This window comes from Elgaria multicarinata, chromosome 11, assembly GCF_023053635.1.
Source record: "Elgaria multicarinata webbii isolate HBS135686 ecotype San Diego chromosome 11, rElgMul1.1.pri, whole genome shotgun sequence".
NCBI lineage: Eukaryota > Metazoa > Chordata > Lepidosauria > Squamata > Anguidae > Elgaria > Elgaria multicarinata.
Window position 1 is genome coordinate 169,788 of NC_086181.1, and position 15,238 is coordinate 185,025.

The following is a 15,238-nucleotide window of genomic DNA, read 5'->3' on the forward strand; positions in this document are numbered from 1 at the left end:
CCAGTGTTATGTGGTCTCTGTAAGATGTACCCGCCAGCAGTCTAGCTGCTGCACTAGCTGCAACTTCCTCATCATCTTCAAGGGCAGCCCTATGTAGAGTGCATTGCAATAGTCTAATCAGGAAGTTACCAGTGCATGCAATACTGTGGCTAGGTTGTCCCTGTCCAGGAAAGGCTGTAGCTGGCGGATCAGCCGAAGCTGACCCCAAGTACTCCATGCCACAGAGTCCACCTGGGCCTCCAGTGACAATGATGGGTCTAGGAGTACTCCCAAGCTACGTACCTGCTCCTTCAGAAGGAGCGCCACCTCCTCCAGAACAGGTCACTTACCCAATTCCCAGACTCGGGAACCACCAATCCACAGAGCTTCCGTCTTATCAGGATTCAGCTTCAGTTTATTGGCCCTCATCCAGCCCATTACAGCCTCCAGGCACTGGTCCAGCACCTTCACAGCCCCAGCTGACTCCGACGACAAGGAGAAGTAGAGCTGAGTATCATCAGCATACTGATGGCACCCAACCCCCAAACCCCTAATGACCTCACCCAACGGCTTCATATAGAACAGCATGGGGGATAGAATAGAACCCTGTGGTACCCCACAGCTTAATTGCCATACGGTGGAACAGGAATCCCCCAATTCCACTCTCTGGGATCGGTCCCACAAGTAGGAGCAGAACCACTGTAACACAGTGCCTCCTACTCCCATCTCGCAGAGCCGATCCAGTAAGATACCATGATCAATGGTATCAAAAGCCGCCGAGAGATCCAGGAAGATCAACAGGGTAGGACCCACCCTTTCATCTGGAGTAGGTTGTCAGTCAGAGCCTCCAAGGCTGTTTCAGTGCCGTGCCCTGGCCTGAAACCAGACTGAGAAGGGTCCAGATAATCCGTTTCTTCCAAGAACGTCTGAAGTTGCCCGGCCGCCACCCGCTCAAGCACCTTGCCCAAAAAGGGGATATTAGCGATGGGGCGGTAGTTCTCACATACCTCTGGGAGGGCCTCTTCAGGAGAGGGCGCACTGCAGCCTCTTTCAAGGCAGCAGGCACCACTCCCTGACAGAGGGAGGCATTTACCACCCCCTGGACCCACCCAACCAATCCACCTCTGCTAGATAGAATTAGCCAGGATGGGCAAGGGTCAAGCTTACATGGGGTGGGACGGACTGATTCAAGTGTCTTGTCAACAAATGGAACTGATCCCAAAAAACATGATTCAACGGGGCACTGTACACCTCCCCAGGCTCTGCGATAACTGTGGCATCAACTTCTGAGTGAGCACGAGCAATTTTCTCCTCGAAGTGCCTAGCAAATTTATCACAGCAGGTTACCGAGGGTTCCAATTCTGGTTTCCCAGAGCCCAAGCCTCCTCCCAACAGGCTCTTCACCACCTGGAATAATTCTGCTGGGTGGCATTTTGAGGATCAGATTGAGAAGGCAGAGTAAGATTCTTTTGCCCTCCTCACTGCCGCGTAATAGGCACAACAACGGAGAGTCTTTGCTGATCTTCTGTCGTATTCCCTCCGAGACCTACGCCACCAGCACTCTAGCTGTCGTCCAGCCTGTTCCATTGCCCGTAGATCTTCTGTAAACCCAGGGGAATTACGGGCTCCACAGCACTGGAGTGGGTGCTTGGGAGCGATTGCATCGTTGGCCTGTCCCGTCTCACCATTCCATCGTGAGACCAAGGCCTCGGCCGAATTGCCAGCCCTATCAGCTGGAAAATCCCCCAGAGCATTCAGGAACCCTTCAGATTCCATCAGTCTCTGGGGGCAGACCGTTTAATGGGTCCCCCACCCCTGCAGGGAGGATCTGCTGCCGGCAAACCAAATTTCACAAGGGAATGATCTGTCCCATCTGTGTGCCCCCAAGGGCCGGGTCCCAGAGCGGACAGAAAGGGGCTGGAGGACAAGAGGCTTTTGGACACACGCCTGCTCTCCAGACTCCTGACAAATTTATTTATCTTCCCCGCTCCCCAATCACTTACCTCTCTCAGCTCACCAGGGGCAGGATTAAACCGTCCCCTCTGCATCAATGGTCTTGGATCAGAAAGCGTGGGAAGCCCCACCTTCCAAGTGTTTGGGGGCTGAGGGTGCCCTGGGAGGATCGAGCGACGGACTTCCAGGGAGTACCGGAAAGAAAACGGCCAGGCTGATCTCTTAGATGCGAGAGGGGATTCCGCACTTAAACCCCCCCCCTTCGTCCCTCCCCCCCCCCCCCCATGTGCACAAGTCAGTATTGCTCCTGGTAAAAACCAGCAGTAGCACTTTTCTCACTTGAGAATACACCGGATTGAGTGGGAAGGGGGAGCAGGTGTTCATGTTTTGCCTGCATCATGAAGGGGCCGCTGCAGCCGCCACCACTGCTCTCCCCCCCCCCCGCCCCCGCAACCCTGGCCCCACTGCCCATCTGCTTAGGCATCCCTGAGACATGGAGCTTAGCACAGCTGGGCTCCACCATGTACTAGTGAAACACCAGTAGGATGCACCTCCCAAGAGCAAAAAGGAGACGGGGCAATAGGTCAAAGGAGGAAACACTCCCACCCGATCCTCGTCCCTAGCAATGTCAACACCGCACCGCTCAACACCCGCCTACACGAAGTGGGACGTAGCGCGATGGCAGGAATAACACAGGGAGGCGATGGCAGTTTCATTGCGTGACCACAAGAATACCGCATTTTCCTCATCCCCAAATAATACCAGGAAAAGGGGGAGGAGGAGTGAGACAGCAGCTGCATGGCAATGACAGCGTGTAAAGCATGCCGGAAAAGCCATGAACCACAATGGCCATGGGTGGGGTGAGGTGGGGGGAAACCGGTAAGAAGGAGCCTGAAGATATTCCACCATTTCCCAGGTTGCTCCAACTCCTTGGTGGGAGGAAGTGCAAGAGCTCCTGGCGAGTTTCTGACCAGGCCATTATTTATTTATTTATTTATTTATTACATTTTTATACCGCCCAATAGCCGAAGCTCTCTGGGCGGTTCACAAAAATTAAAACCACAATAAAATACCCAACAGGTTAAAACACAATTACGAAATACAGTATAAAAAGCACAACCAGGATAAAAGCAAGAACTGGCTTATTCTCCCTCATAGACTCATAGAATAGTAAGAGTTGGAAGGGGCCTACAAGGCCATCGAGTCCAATCCCCCACTCAGTGCAGGAATCCACCCTGAAGCACCCCTGACAGAGGCTTGTCCAGCTGCCTCTTGAAGGCCTCTAGTGTGGGAGAGCCCACAACCTCCCTAGGTAGCTGATTCCACCGTCGCACTGCTCTAACACTCAGGAAGTTTTTCCTGAGGTCCAGCTGGAATCTGGCTTCCTTTAACTTGAGCCCGTTATTCCGTGTCCTGCACTCTGGGGTGATCGAGAAGAGATCCTGGCCCTCCTCTGGGTGACAACTTCTCAAGTATTTGAAGAGTGCTATCATGTCTCCCCTCAGTCTTCTCTTCTCCAGGCTAAACATTTTTGTGAACCGCCCAGAGAGCTCCAGCTATTGGGCGGTATAGAAATGTAATAAATAAATAAATAAACAGGCCCAGTTGTTTCAGTCTCTCTTCATAGGGCTTTGTTTCCAGACCCCTGATCATCCTGGTTGCCTTCCTCGCATCCTGGTAGCCCTTCCATGGCTGCAAGGAAAGGCTAAAGCCCCTCCACTCTTTTCTTGCCCTAGTTCTGAGTAGGTTAGTTAATAAAATACTGAGTCAAGGGACATAAATATAAAGAATTAAAATGGCATAATATTAAAAAGTGCAAATGTTAAAAACATTGTAACGGGGATATATTGTGACACAATATACAGATAAAATACTGTAGTAATTGTCATTTGTGTCTTACTTTCCTACAGTATTTAGCATTACAGCATAAAGGTTTTATTTATAGAATCATAGAATCATAGAATAGCAGAGTTGGAAGGGGCCTACAAGGCCATCGAGTCCAACCCCCTGCTCAATGCAGGATCGAGAAGAGATCCTGGCCCTCCTCTGTGTGACAACCTTTTAAGTATTTGAAGAGTGCTATCATGTCTCCCCTCAATCTTCTCTTCTCCAGGCTAAACATGCCCAGTTTACTTAAGTTTTTATCTGTATATTAATAAAATAAATAGAACCATAATATAAAATCTCTAAAAACTACAAATAGGCCAAATGTGTGTCAACTCCCATCTTCGTCAGTGGCTTACAAGAAGTTCTGTGGCCTAAACTCTCATTGGAAAACCTTTCATTGGCAGGCCAAGTGAATCCATCCATGTGTCTTGAACATGGATATGGGCTCTCCCACACTGGAGGCCTTCAGGAGGCAGCTGGACAACCCTCTGTCAGGGATGCTTTCGGGTGGATTCCTGCCTTGAGCAGGGGGTGGGACTCGATGGCCTTGTGGGGCCCTTCCGACTCTGCTATTCTATGATTCTATGAAATGTTCTTTATGGGTAAGCAGGTGCTTGATAATATAAGGCATCTCTAAAAGAGCGATTTTTAGCACGCTTGTGGCTGGCCATTTATTGATTGATTGCATTTCTATACCACCCAATAGCCGAAGCTTCCTGGTAGGTTCACACATATTAAAACCATTCAAAGTATAAAACAAACAGTATAAAAACATGATATAAAATACAATATAAAACCACAGCCAGGATAAAATCAGCAGCAGTGCAGAAATACAAATTTAACACACAAATTTAAAACAGCAAAATTAAAATTAAATTTATAGTCTGTTAAAATGCTGAGAGAATAAAAAGGTCTTCACCTGGTGTCCAAAAGAGTATAGTGTAGGTGCCAGGTGAACCTCCTTAGGGAGCTCATTCCACAGCCGGGGTGCCACAGCAGAGAAGGCCCTTCTCCTGGTATCCACCTGTCTCGCTTCCGTTGGCAGAGGCTCATGGAGAAGGACCCCTGAGGATGACCTTAGGGTACGGGCAAGTACATTCATGGGAGTTTGTGGGTCGATTACATAACATTAACACCAGCCAGGATGTCTCCCGCCATTTCACCCTTATCCCGTTTTCAAAAAGATCGGACATAAACTGGAATAAACACCTTAACGGTGTGAAATCAACAGTGTGTAAAGCCGGTGTTGTGCTATGAACTTGTCAAAGAAGGCCTTTCTATGTTTGCAATTGGAGGGAGAAGAGGGTAAAATGCCCCCCTGCAATAAAGGGAGGCAGCTCTGATCCCCCCACCCCACCAAGAGCACCCCTTTAAGTCCAGTGGGGTTTACTCCCAAGTAAGTCTGCCAAGGGTTGCAGATTAACAGCACTCTCATATCTACTCAGATGCAAGTCCTGGCTTTGCTGGGGTCTGTGAGGAAATGGCACGAGTTAAGTGATGAAAACAAGACACCCACACAACCCACACACACACATGCCAGGGAGGGAGGCGCTCCCTCGATTCAAACCACTGTCTGCCCTATAAAGGTCCCATCCTAATAGCACAAAGAACCCCAAACAAAAACCCACGGCAAGGATATGGGTTTCTGTGTTGGGGGTGGGGGAGGTTGCTTAAGGTCGAGACACTCATAGGGATTTGAATAAGTTAGCAAACGCTGAACAGCCGAGAGGGCAAGTGAAAGCATTTCCTCCTCTTCCGCCCACCTGAAGCTGCTTAAAGCCCCCACCCCACCCCACCCCACCCCCGGCCATTGGAGCTCACAAGAGAAAGGGCTGTAGGGATGTGGGGCGGAAGGAGGGAATAGGGGGACGTGGGGCGTGCCTGGAGTTCAGAAAAAGTGTGTCTGAAGCGTCCTTAAGAAACAGCTTCCAGAGGGTCCCTTGGTTTGCTTACAGCAAAGTGCTGTGGTGCCTAAAAGGCCGCCCCGTGCCCTTATGCCAGAACCTTCTGTGGGCCAGAGCACCATGGTTCGATGTGCAGAGCGGTCAGCGCAGTGGCCAGGCCTATGTGCGCACGGATGGGGACAGGGAGGCCTCTGGCACTCAGGCCCTTTTGCCCACCAAGCACCTGGCTGAGACCGAGGCGGCCCTCTGGTCCAGGAATGCTGGCGCCAGGATACACATCTTAGTCTAGGAGGGGCTCCGCGGCTCTTCGTGGCCTTTAAGGGACTTGCCTGAGAATTATGTCCTCAAAGGACCATGGGTTTAACAGAGACTTTTGGTGCATCGGGGCAGCGGACAGCCCTTTGCTGCTCCAGAGTGCTGTGTTCACTGCAGTGCCTTGAGTGCTCCTGGCATATCCGTGAGAGACATGGTTCTGCCCAAGGAAGAGGCTCTGAACCCCAAGGGCGAGGATATCCCTGCCCAGGCACAGGGTGGGCCCACCGCAGCGACTCGGCCTCGTGGGCAGAGAGCTGGACGGCTGCTGCCATCGTGCCATTTCCACTTGCTGCTCCCTCCCAGGGCATCGCTTCCGCTGTGGGCTTGGCTGCATCCCGCCACCCCGATGAGGTTTTAAAGGCACTGGAGAACTTCAACAAGAATGTGTCACAAGCCAGCCAGGTATCATTTCAGAAATGCAATTCATTATTTGTGTGTGTCAGCAGGTGTGGGGGCGATCCTGGGCTTGCCTTTCCCCCCCTTTTTTAAAACGTTTCATCAGAACCAACATTTTGCTGAAGTTGAAAGTCCTTTCTTTCAGGAAGTTATTTTCTTCCCCCACACCATCATTGTTCAAAATGACCTCTCCTTATCTGATGTTTCATTTCCATAATTTCACTGTGGAGGAAAAGTGCAAAGGACTATTAATGTGTATATTGCGCCCATTAGTACCAAGTAATTTGTTCTCTAAGAGTAATAATAATAATAATAATAATAACAACACCCCAGCAGTATGCTGCTGAAAAGGGCCTGAAGGGAACGGCAGAGAAGGAAAGCGGTGTGGGGCTGGGGGCGTCCAAAGGCCCCCGCCTTGGGCAAAGTGAAGGAAGGCTCAGGCCTGCCGCACTGGGGGGTGGGGTGGGGCTCTGCTGCCCTCCCCTCCCCGATTCCGTGAGGATGGTGTGTGGACGCCTCATGAAGACTGAGGGAGCGGAGTGTGGGGATTCCACACTTGGTGGCCTGGGCCTTGCGCCGGCGTGTCTTTGGGGCAGGGGGGCGGGGGGGGACACCCCTCTTCTGCCTGAGCCCGGCAGTCCTCTGGGGTGACTCCCAAAGGGCTTTTCAGGCTGCTTCGAATGCCTTTTACCCTGGCTTGCCCTCCCGCCCTCCACGCACATGGGCCCTCCTGTGACTCTGGGCAGGCTCTGAGGAGGCGACGCTGTGCTCTGCCCTTCCCCTCCAGCACTGCAAGTCGAACACGCTGCTGCTGTGCTACGGACGTGTGGCCCTGGGCATGAAGGAGGAGCTGCTCCCTCGGGTCGAACTCATCCTGACCAAAATGATGGAGCACTTCGCCATCGACCCCTTGGTACGGTGAAGACGTTTGCCTTTGCACGGGGTGGTCAGGCGAGGGCAGGGGCGGGTCTGCCTCGCGCACCAACTGTCTCTTGTCGCCCTCCTCCTTGGAGCTGAAATGGGCTGCTGGGGAAGTTTGTGGGGGGGTTGCTAGCCAGTTCAGTCTGGAGCAGGAGAGAAACGGCTCAGCGTGCAGCAGCTGCTGTGCCAGAGATGACTTCCACTGGCCCTCGGTTGCCTGGGCACCAGCGTGGGCTGGCAGCCTCCTTCCAGCTCCTTCCAGTCTGCAGGGATGCTCACCACCATGAGTCAATTAGGTGTCAGCCGCAATTGTGGCCCCTCACTGCTTGCTCCAGACTCCAAAGCATTTAAATGAACGTGTGTGGGTGTGTGGGTGTGTGGGTGTGTTGTGAGGGTGTTAAGCTGGCGTTTTCTGGTTCCCTCTTCCTTCTACGGGGCTTTTAGGGTTCTCAGCCAACAGTTTTTGTGTGGGTGTCATTAAATCAATGCTGAAGCAAGAGGCGAGAACTTGTTTGGGGCGATGCGTGTGTGTGCCACCCCAGGCAGCACTTCATAAGAGGCGTCCTCTCCCCGGTGTGAGCAGTGGGGGCATCTCTCTCTCTCTCTCTCTCTCTCTCTCTCTCTCTCTCTCTCTCTCTCTCTCTCTCTCTCTCTCTTTCTCTCTCTCTCTGGGGCCCTTGCCACCTCCATTTGAAAGAAGTGTCGGGGCGCACTGCTGAGAGCAAGCCCCGGGGGTCACAGGCCAATAGGGAGGTCCGCAGGCAGAAGCCGCCTCCTTCTCCCAGTGATTTGCTGTCATTGCTTCTCCAGAGTTACTGTTCCAGTGGCAGAGAGGGCACAGGGGAGCATTCAGGGGAGGGCACGTCAAAGCCCCCCTGTTTCCCAGAACCAGGATGCTGGCCCTGGAGCTGTCATTTCCCGCTCATTGGGAGAAACAAACCACATTTATGTATTATGTAACATGGCTTGAGAAGGCCATAAAAAGGGAGGGACAGAGGGAGAGGAGGGGCGGAACTGCACAGGGCTGCCCACCACCTGCCCCATTGGTGTCAGCCTGCAGGGGTTTTGGAGGGATCCATTCATGGCCCAGCTTTTCCTTCCACACCCCCATATTGTGTTTTTTTTTGGGGGGGGGTGTTTTTTAAAAAAGATCTGCTGCCCAGAAGTCACCTTTGTAGCTGATGAAAGGTCTGAATGGTCAATATAAATGCCGCAGCCCTAGAACTTCATATACAAGAAATCATCATAGAATCATAGAATAGCAGAGTTGGAAGGGGCCTACAAGGCCATCGAGTCCAACCCCTGCTCAATGCAGGAATCCACCCTAAAGCATCCCTGACAGATGGTTGTCCAGCTGCCTCTTGAAGGCCTCTAGTGTGGGAGAACCCACAACCTCCCTAGGTAACTGGTTCCACCGTCGCACTGCTCTAACAGTCAGGAAGTTTTTCCTGATGTCCAGCTGGAATCTGGCTTCCTGTAACTTGAGCCCGTTATTCCGTGTCCTGCACTCTGGGATGATTGAGAAGAAATCCTGACCCTCCTCTGTGTGACAACCTTTCAAGTATTTGAAGAGTGCTATCATGTCTCGCCTCAGCCTTCTCTTCTCCAGGCTAAACCTGCCCAGTTCTTTCAGTCTCTCCTCATAGGGCTTTGTTTCCAGACCCCTGATCATCCTCGACATTGCCCTCCCTTTGGGGTAGATTATGCCTATGAAGCCATATGAAAGGATGTGGCTTTGTTTGTTCATGGGGATCTGTTTTCTGCCCTCGGACTGCATTTAGGACATAAACCTGAAGAAAACCTTTTTGATTGCTGTGCTGATGTTCCTCGAGGCCGTTGCTGCAACAGGTAAAGCACAAGGCCTCCGTCTGCACAAGAAAACGGCACTGGTGGAATGCCTGATCGTAAGTATGCTCCGCTCACTTTCTGTGGAAGCACAATAGTTGCTAGTGAACCTGAGCCCCACCTCTGCTGGCCAGCTGCCCCCAAGGAGCCTCCTGCTGCACGAATAGAGAGGTTGGACCCAGCGGCTGGTGCCTCTTCTGGCCCCTAGAGCCATCCCTCCTCTCCATTTGGCCAGCAAGGGCTGTGCCCGGTGCCTGGCCCTTTTGCCAGAGCCCTCAAGCAACGCCTGCCGCTTGGGTTCACACGACATGAGAAGCCATGGCACGCCAGGGGCCCGCAGGCCCTGTGCAAAAAGGGTGCCCTCAAGTCCTGGGCATGTCGTGGACAGCTCCTGCAGGTCAATGAAGCCACCCTGAGCTGTCATGACCTGTGAACAGCACTGGGGAGGGGTTTGTAGGCCCACTCCTAGGCCCTCTGTCTATGGAATGCCCCCCGCCCTAGCGGGACCCAACTGTCGCCTTCAATGTGTACATTTAGGTGCCAGGATAAGACCTTCCTCTTCCTATTTATAATTAATCTGTTGCTCTAATTCTTGGTTTTACTGTTGACTCCTCAACGTTCTTAAAAAACATTTTAATATTGTAGCATTTTGTTGCTTTTTTGTGGGTGTTGATTTATTTGTTGTTGTTGTTGTTGTTGTTTGGTTTTATGATTGTGAACTGCCCCAAGGGCTTTGGCCAGTTGGAAATTATACAAATCTAATTAATGACTAAATTAATTTACAAATCACAAAAATGAAAGCCAAGATTTTCAGCTATAATTTGTTACTCTCATTTTAGATTGGAGGGAGGTTGTGTGTGTGTGTGTGTGTGTGTGTGTGTGTGAGTGAGAGAGAGAGAGAGAGAGAGAGAGAGAGAGAGAGAGAGAGAGAGAGAGAGCACTCCACCAGAAGCAAAGCATCTCTAAAAGGCAGGAGCAGCAGCCTCTTCAGTCACGAACGCCGCAAAAGCAAGATCCCATGCGCCACCCAGTGGCTGCTGTCTTGGGTCTTGACCTGGCCCACAAGCGCATGCAGATAAATAGATGGGGGTGTTGGGAAGGAGCTTGGCCTCGGTAGGGAGGCCAGGGTCACATCAGAGGAGTCTGGGCTGTTGGTGGAGAGATCGTCGATGTGGGAGGCTCTTCCGGTTGCAGCTCAGTTGTTGGTGAAAACACCTGCCTGTTCTCATCAGATCCCTCGATACCTCTAAAGGGGAGTTGGTGTCGCCTGTTCAACATTCATACTGTGTCTCTGTAATGACCTCCCAGGTGCTGATTGAAAGAGAACCTGTCCACACACTGGCCAGCACAGTGCGTCAGGATGCTATGCACATCGCGAAAGAACTCAGGTAGTGGACAGGAACAGCATTTCAAATGTCGGGCGGGAGGGGAGATTCGCAGCGAGGCTCGAGGGTCACCCTTAGTAGAAATATGTCAGAAGAGCAATGGCTCCCAGTCCTCTGGGGGCCCAGTTCAAGGTGGAAGGCATAGAAAGGCTCCAAGGGCCCTGGCGTGCTCCTGAGGCATGGCAGGTAAGCCCAGTGACAGCTGGACGGCCCCCTGTTGCCCACCCCTGCCATAGGGTCTTGTGCGCTGGCTTGAGCGAGGTGACCTGGGACCTTCTTGTGCTCTGCCCCGGAGCGGGGGCAGCCTGGGGGGCGTTGCATTTCCTCCCCAGCCATCCTCCTTTACTTCCTTGGCAGTACCAAATCTGGGCAAAGCAGCCCTTTTGCCTTCATGAGAGATTGTGCCACTGACAGCTCCTCTGAGCCGGAGGATGAGGCCAAAATCCCTTGGGCGCTGACAGGGTTCCATCCCTTCTTGCTGCAACTAAACTTCGGGTGTGTTCCTCTTCCATCAGCAAGCTGAAGCCTCTCCTGGAGGCAGAGAAGAAATCCCAGCTGCTCTGCGCCTCCTTCGTGAGCGTGTTTGGCCTTCCCCCCCTGGACAGCCTAGAAGGGCAAACGTATGGAAACGAGCCGGCAGTGGATGACGTCAAAGTGAGCCCTTGTCTGCTGCACACCTACCAACGCTCATAGAATCATAGAATAGTAGAGTTGGAAGGGGCCTCTAAGGCCATCGAGTCCAACCCCCTGCTCAGTGCAGGAGACTCACTGCTGTGGTGGTCCGTTCTGATGACAGTTTCAGGATGAAAATCAGTGCAGAAATTAAATTCCGCATTTGAAGGGCCTGCCTTGCTCCGGAGTGGCAGCGGAGGTGTGGCTGGGTGGTGCCTGGTGGAAGGTGACCTGTGGTTGGTCGCCTTCCACCAGGAAGAGGGCAGGGGCGGCTACAGTCCCCAGGCGGCCGCCCAGAACCCCGTGCTCCCTCCTCAGCTTTGGGATTACCCGACGCCATGCCAGGGAAGGAAGGCACAGGGTTTCAAAGAGGCGCAGCACCAACCCAGCGCTGTGAAGACACCCCCTTGGAGACCTCTTTGGGGGTTAGTCCAGGGCCAGAGACGACCCAGACCCATTCAGGGGATGGGCCGGGCTGTGGCAGCACCCGGTGCGTCTTGTCCACCTTGCCTGGCTCAGCCTTCCCTCCTCCCAGCAGGACGTGTGGGGCTCACACCTGCTGCTTCCTTGTGCTTCAGGGCCTCTACCACCAGACCATGAGCAGCTTTGAGGAGATGCTGCAAGACCTGCTGCTGGAGAACCCACGCCCAAGTGAGCTGCAGCGCCTGATGGAGGTAGGCGGGGGGGCCAGGGCACCCAGCATGGCCCTTTGCACCCTCCTCACGGGGGGGGGGGATGCTGGTGCCAGAGCCTCCACTTTGGCCTTAGAGGGGCAAGGAGGCTGGGGAAGTGCCAGACAGGCCCACTGGGCTGCCTTTGTTCAGCCACACTGGCTGGAAACCCTCTGGGACAGGAATTTCGCCACCCTGGCCTCACTCGTCCAAACCTGCTCTTCTGTTGATGCTGCTTCTGAGCCTGCCTACAAGTGAGACAATGGAGACTTCCAATTGTCAGTAGTCACGTGGGGGTCGTTTTTCAGCTCATCTTGATCTTCCTGTGGCCCAGAGAAGGTTAGGAACACATTCTCTGTGTCTCCCCTTCGTTTGATAGCTCATGGAACCATGGATGACCTCAAAATCAGATCATGTGCGTGAGAGGGCGGTAGAGACAGCAATGAAGCTCTTGAAATTTGTAGCTGGGCGTTTCCACTTTGATGTGAGTAGCCGTTGCGCTCGGGAGGCCAGTGTACTCATGACCAGAGCGGGGGCTCTTTTCCTCAAGGCGGCGCCCAGGCTGCAGCCACGGTCTGCCCAAAGGAACCCAGGAATTGCCCTGCTGGATCAGGCCCGGCATTCCGTGTCCAGCCAGGAGCCTCCGCGAGCTCCCAGGTAGGAGGGCACCTGGATATCGGAACAGCGTTATGTGTGAATACGGAGGCTCCCCGTCCGCCTCTCTCCAGACTGCTGGAATATGTGGCTTTCTGGCTCCTCTCCATAGAAGGCAAGCAGGGTGGGGGTGGGGGACACTGCCACGACACAGGCTCTGAACACCAAGCCCGGCCGCAGCTACTCCCTGCTCCAGCCAAGCCCCACCGCTTGATACGCCTGAGGCAAGGGATAAAAAACCCCTTCCTCCAAACTATGTGGAGAAAGGGGTTAAATGGGGAAGGATTTCAATATATCAAATAAAACACTGTGAGTTATATGTGCTGAGGTGAATGATTGTCAGAGTGGGTGCTAAATGTGTAAACTTCAGATGATAAATGCCAAACAGACACGTGGGATTTTTGTGGTAGTTAAAAACAAAACAATCAAAATTTATTTTCAAAAGTTCACAAGCTTTGTTTCAAATAAAACATTTAAAACCCTTTTTGAAACCTTTCATCCAATCCTTTCACTTATTCACATACACGCTTTCCTTTCTCTCACACAATCACTCTTGCGCTTTCTTTATTATCTGTATTGATTAATATACATCAACTATGTGCACACCACACTCCAGAGACACCACTCTCTACCCTGAACCTCCAATTTCCCAGAACTTAAGTACTCTAAACAAAGAGAGCACTAAAGACTCTAAGAGGACCTAAAAAGTCTCCCGCAATCCGCTCCGTCCTTCCCTTATATATCCCTCCTCCCGCTCCCAAGACATCCTAACTCCGCCCACTCAGGCCAACATTCTAAACTCACCACAGACTTACAAACTGCAGACATACATTTGGCAACTGACTTGTGGGGTGTAACGCCACAGACACTTTCCCAGCCTAGGAGCTCTTAAGAAGCAGGAGACCCAAATGAGGTTGTGCATCTGTAACACCAGCATTGTGGCTCCTTTCTGTGTAACCTAAGGATAATGGCCCACATGCTGCCATGCTGAGGGTCTGGCACGGCTGCCTGACTGCCGGCTTTGGGCTGTGTGTCCAGTAGCCCAAAGAGCCCCAAAGAGCCAGGGTGGAGAAGCAGAGCACTTTCCTCATGACTGGGGCAATGAGTTGCCCTCTGGGGACGTGGGTGTTCCTGGCGAGACACCCCCACGTACACTTGCCCAGTGCTTCAGCTGAATTCATGGAGGCTCCTTTGGACAGTGGTGGGGAAACGGTTCCTCCTCTAAGTTGGCACACCTGGGATGCTTTGGCAGGACACCTGCGGGCGCCTCCTGCTCCACACAACAGCCTGGCAAGCTGGTCTGATCATCTCCAGAGTCGCCTGTGTTGGTGGCACCACAGCGTGTGACAGTCGCTCCCTAGGTGTCCCAATTGCCACAAAGGAGAGAGTTGGGGGCTCATCAGATGAGTGTTTTATTGCCTGCTCGCTGCTGCCCACTCATGGTTTTTCGTGTGTTCTTTAGGTGGGGGCTGGCTGGAACACCCACCCACCCACCCACCCACCCCCTGGTGGGGCTCAGCTAATGCTTTCCCTTTCTTTTCATCAGCTGTCTCGGGACTTCAGCAAGCTGGCCCACCTGACTGCTGTTCTGATAGCTCTGTGCAATGATCCAGTGCAGCGCATTAGTGCTTTTGCAGTGCAAGGAGTCAGCTGCCTCTATGAGATCTTGTTGAAGGGTAAGGCCCAGGAGGCGAGAATTCAGCAGCCTGTGCTCCTTTGTCAGGGGAGATCGCTCAGCACAGCGTGGGAAGGGGCGGGCAGGCAGGCACCCTGGTCTGCCCTGAGGTCGCTGACATCCTGCCCCTTCTCCCAGGGTTAATCCAGGCCACTTGTTATTATCATGAGGGACAATGAAAATGGCTTATAGGGAGGTCTTGGGGGATCAGAAACGTCCAGGCAAAATATATGAAAATGCTATGCAATGTGTCACGGCACAGCTAAGAGGGCTTGGTTGGGTAGAGCATCTGTGGCAAATGCAGGTGCTGCTCTGTGGCCAAACTCACTCCCAGAGAACAGCTGGTAACTAGGAATTGCCCAGTACTTGATTGATTGATTGATTGATTGATTGATTGATTGATTGATTGGGGCTGCCCTCCTATACAGCTTTACCTGGAAGTACATTCCATGGAACTCAGTGGGACTTACTTCGGTGTAGACATTTACACAGGATTATTATTATTTATGTATTTATATAGCACCAACAATGTACTTGGTGCTGTACCCTGCCTAGAGGCTTACAACCTAAAATCACATTAAAACATATGAAGGGGGAAAGGGTTTCACAAAACAGAGATAAGAGAATCATCATAGTAATAAGAACAGTAAATCAAGCTAAAATACCAAAAGCTATGGAAAACAAATGAGTTTTCAAACGCGTTTTAAAATCTACAATGGAACTCGTAGTACGTAGTTGCTCTGGAAGAGCATTCCAAGCAAACGGGGCAGCCAGAGAGAACGGGCGAAGCCGGGCAAGAGAGATAGAGGCTCTTGGGCGGGAGAGCAACATAACATTTGAAGAACGGAGGGTACGAGGGGGATGGTAGAGTGAAATGAGAAAGGAAAGATAAGAAGGTGCAAGACCAAGACACGCTTTGAATGTCAGCAAAAGAAACTTATACTGAATTCTATATGGGATCAGAAGCCAATGAAGAGATCT

The 15,238-nt window shown here is 52.2% G+C and overlaps 1 protein-coding gene across 1 annotated transcript in view; it reads left to right on the plus strand.

The window, feature by feature from the left end:
* The window catches only part of LOC134406628 (maestro heat-like repeat family member 5), a 72,053-nt gene that overhangs the window by 20,039 nt on the left and 36,776 nt on the right, over positions 1-15,238 (plus strand). Inside the window, exons 9-16 of the mRNA XM_063138146.1 lie at positions 6,342-6,440; positions 7,222-7,347; positions 9,137-9,259; positions 10,509-10,588; positions 11,101-11,239; positions 11,836-11,931; positions 12,308-12,412; positions 14,129-14,250. Of these exons, the coding sequence (XP_062994216.1) occupies positions 6,342-6,440; positions 7,222-7,347; positions 9,137-9,259; positions 10,509-10,588; positions 11,101-11,239; positions 11,836-11,931; positions 12,308-12,412; positions 14,129-14,250 (890 nt within the window). The remainder of the gene's footprint in view (positions 1-6,341; positions 6,441-7,221; positions 7,348-9,136; positions 9,260-10,508; positions 10,589-11,100; positions 11,240-11,835; positions 11,932-12,307; positions 12,413-14,128; positions 14,251-15,238) is intronic.